Source organism: Halyomorpha halys, unplaced genomic scaffold, assembly GCF_000696795.3.
Source record: "Halyomorpha halys isolate HHAL.00 unplaced genomic scaffold, Hhal_1.1 Scaffold2142.1, whole genome shotgun sequence".
Classification (NCBI taxonomy): Eukaryota; Metazoa; Arthropoda; class Insecta; order Hemiptera; family Pentatomidae; genus Halyomorpha; species Halyomorpha halys.
Genome location: NW_027106669.1, coordinates 53,671 through 57,324, shown reverse-complemented (window position 1 = coordinate 57,324; position 3,654 = coordinate 53,671). Strand labels below are relative to the sequence as shown.

Sequence of the window (3,654 nt, the reverse complement as noted above, 5' to 3'; positions counted from 1 at the left end):
CTGCTGCATGAATGCAAGTAAAGGTTCTTTATTTTCTAACCAATATTTTGGTAATTTATCTTTTGGGGGGTATTTAAAACAACCCATTTCAATTGTTATTTCCATACATGAAGCAAATATATAATTATAGTCTTGCATTCCACCTGGAACACTATACCAAGCAGCTCCATTAGTTATGCCATCAACAAACGTTTCATTACTATCAGAACAATGTTTCTGAAGCAGATGCATTCTTGGATGAGCCTGAAAAAAAAAATAATACAAAATTTATCACATGAACCAATGAACTATTTAAAAAAAAATTATAAATCAAACTAAGCCTGAAAAATAAGATTGAAAGAAAATAAATTCATCTTAGTCTTTGGCCAGTTTGAAAACCTAAAAGAACCTTATGCTAAAATTGTACTACTGAGCTATATGGAGGTATACAATTCTACACAAATAAGGTCTGTAGTCAATGTATAATAATACTGGTATGAAGGAAAACAGGAGAATATAAGGGAAGTAAATTTTAAATAATAAAACAGAAAAAATATTTAATTGATAACTTAGATAGTAGTATTAATCAGCTTAATGGCCTTACGATGAAGTTACTAATACAGTTGTTTAATTAGGACAATATTGATAAGTTAGGGCACCTCATATCAGGTAATCTTGTCCCTACCAAAAAGAGATACTAAAACTCTTTTAAAAAATATTGTTTTTATGAGGGCTGTTATTCCAGCAATGTAATTAGTTAGGTTTTATTTAAATAAATAATTTCAATCAGATTTTAAATAAGTGAGGTAGGATAATTCAATTTTTACACACCCACACACATTATATATATACCAGAGACCGGCCATTCTAACAGTGTTAGTACTTCCCCCCAAGACGAAGAGCTTCAATTAATGTCACCTAGGAGCACCGCTTATGTTTTCCTTATTCAAATATTATATTGATTTATTTTTTAAATTTAAATATTTTTTTTATTATAAACATGTAAATAGCATTATAATTGTAATACGTTGAACCAACGAATAAAGTTTGCCAAGGGAAATATACTGAATCATAAATAAGTAATTTCTTACAGGTGGTGCCTCTCACCGGCCTTGGTAAAGTTAACGGATTCATTAGCCTTTCGATGGCAAGATGTTCAGTATATTCTCTCGAGCTATTTTTTTTTTTTTTAAACGAATTTTCTTAATTCAAGTTTGCTCCTTTCTGGTTATCTCTTTCCTTTACCTAATTATCCTTTCATAGAACCCGGTGGCTAGCTACCTTCCGGGCTTACATACCCCCTCCATATCTACAGGAGCAGCACCTGGCAGAACAAAGGTACCTTCCTGCACAACCTCGGGGCTGGCTACCCTCCAGGATACCTCTTTCGTATCTATAGAAATAATCCCCGGTAGGACGAGTTTACCATCCTGTGAGAAATAACAGCTGTCACCCGTTAGTCTCATCCTATCTCATCACCTTCCTTATCAGTCACCTTACCTATATATATAGAACACACATTGTCGAGGCTTTCTGGTCAAGCAGATTCAGAAGAAAAACAACCACTGCGTCCTCTATGTATATATATACTGGACATTTGTGCATTGAAAAAGTATTTGACAATATGAATAAATATCTATATTAATCATTTTAAAACCCTGAAATTTATCAACTAAATTATTTATAGATTTTTTTCTGAATTAGCTGGGGGAGTGAATACAAAATTAATACAATCCTATACCATATGAGTGTTTTACTAACATGTATGCACTCCATAGTTTTTTTTATTCACTAAAATTTCTTCTAACATCCCAAAATAAAATCTAGGAATTTGTGGGTATACTGCCAGGATTATTGACTGGCGAACAAAATTAAATTTTCTCTTCAAAAGGTATTAAAATTCTCTATTTTGTACTAATTTCTTGATTCTTAAAAGCAAATGGTGATTGAAAAAAATGGTGAAAAGTTACATTGCCTTGACCTGTTTTGATTTTATTTCATGGAAAATACTCCAAAGCAGTTGTTAGTATCTAGTTCTATAGTTTTCTAATAAAGCAAAGCCAACTTTAAATAATTTCAACTATTGGGTTTTAAAATAAGTTTGTAGCATTTTTTTACTGGTGATTTCAATAAAAACTTCAGATTCTTGTAAATATTTTTAATCAATTATATATAACCCATTTTGATCTATTACATGTTGCCGTCTTTCAGGTAATTTTTTAATTCCGTCCTCCCAGAACTTCTCAGATTTTTGTGCAATGAACTCCTCTATATGCGTTTTGCAGCCCTCGAGTGAATTAAAGTGTTTCACCTTAAGAGAGTTTTGAAGGGCCCAAAATAAGTGAAAATCTGTTGGGGTAAGGTGAATAGGAGGGGTGGGGGATCACATCCCAGTACATTTATGGATGAGGAAAAATTCAATCATTAAATTAATCATGACTCAAGCAGTTGAGCTTTGTGACTTCACAACGAACACAGGCTGGCTGTATAGTGGGTCCATGAGCAAAATGGCAAGAGTGGCAGTGCAATCTTCATCCTCAGATAAGTATAAATTATATGAAACATACCCCACATTTTCTATCCCCCTTAGGAACATACAGACCAGATTCAGATTAAATTTGTCTCAAAAATATATTTTCATTAATCAAGCAACCATAATGTTCCTCATTTTTAACCTCACATTTTATACATAAATATATAAAATAACCTTCAATCACATGCAATAAAGGGCTCCTAGTGGTAAAATATACCGGGTCCACAAAGTAGTACAGTAACAATAATAATGAATAGACAAGGAGGTTTAAATTATCTTCACATGGCCTCTACTTAAAAATAAAATTGAAAACCCAGCTCTCTGAAACTATATCATATTGATGAGATTTCTGTAGGAGAAAGGAAATTATCACTGTTGGACAGAGCCCAAATAATGCAAAAAACTACAAAGAAGAAAATTCTGACTAAACTTGCTTGTAGTTTAATTACCTTCAGCTTAGAAAATAAGATATAAGAACAAGAAATCAATTTGTAACAGCATGATAATACAATAAAATGAATATTAATAATAAAACTTTTAAACTACTTGAGTACATGCATAAATTAGTATTCATAGATCTGAAACTATAAAAAAACTTACATAAGAGTATGTTTTAGCAAGTAACAAAAACACATCTTGATCCGGTGATAAATTTGGGGAGCTATCCATCTGGTTAAAACTATTCTCATCATAGGGATAGTTTGCAACAAGTGCTCCACCATGGAGGTTAGCAGATAGGACAAATGGATAACTTTGTAACCATTGAATAATAGCTTCTGTTTCAGGTTCCAATTTAATGCCAATCTTTGAAAAATTAAAAAAACTACTAAGCAACAAATTACAATTACTTTAGAACACAATGTAATCGTGTCAAAGCCATTCAATAAAATATATCATCATACAATCATTCTAATGAAAAAAAAAATTTTTAATCAATCAAATTTAAAAATAGACACTTAAAATAGTAATTTATTTATCCATCAACATAGAAGATTAACACATTGACTGCCCACAATGAGATAACTAATATTTGTAATTGCTGAGCATTAACTTGCAATAGTTCACAGTATATAAGAATTTCATTCTTATTCATTTTTTATTTGAAAAATATTATTCATGTTAAGGGAAATTTATACAAAATG

At 31.2% G+C, this 3,654-nt stretch overlaps 1 protein-coding gene across 1 annotated transcript in view; it reads right to left on the bottom strand.

The window, feature by feature from the left end:
* Positions 1-3,654, bottom strand: part of LOC106691197 (carboxypeptidase D) — a gene marked incomplete at its 3' end in the record, with an annotated part of 37,972 nt that continues 34,318 nt past the window's right edge. The window contains 2 exon segments of the mRNA XM_014436893.3: positions 1-243; positions 3,113-3,316. Of these exon segments, the coding sequence (XP_014292379.2) occupies positions 1-243; positions 3,113-3,316 (447 nt within the window).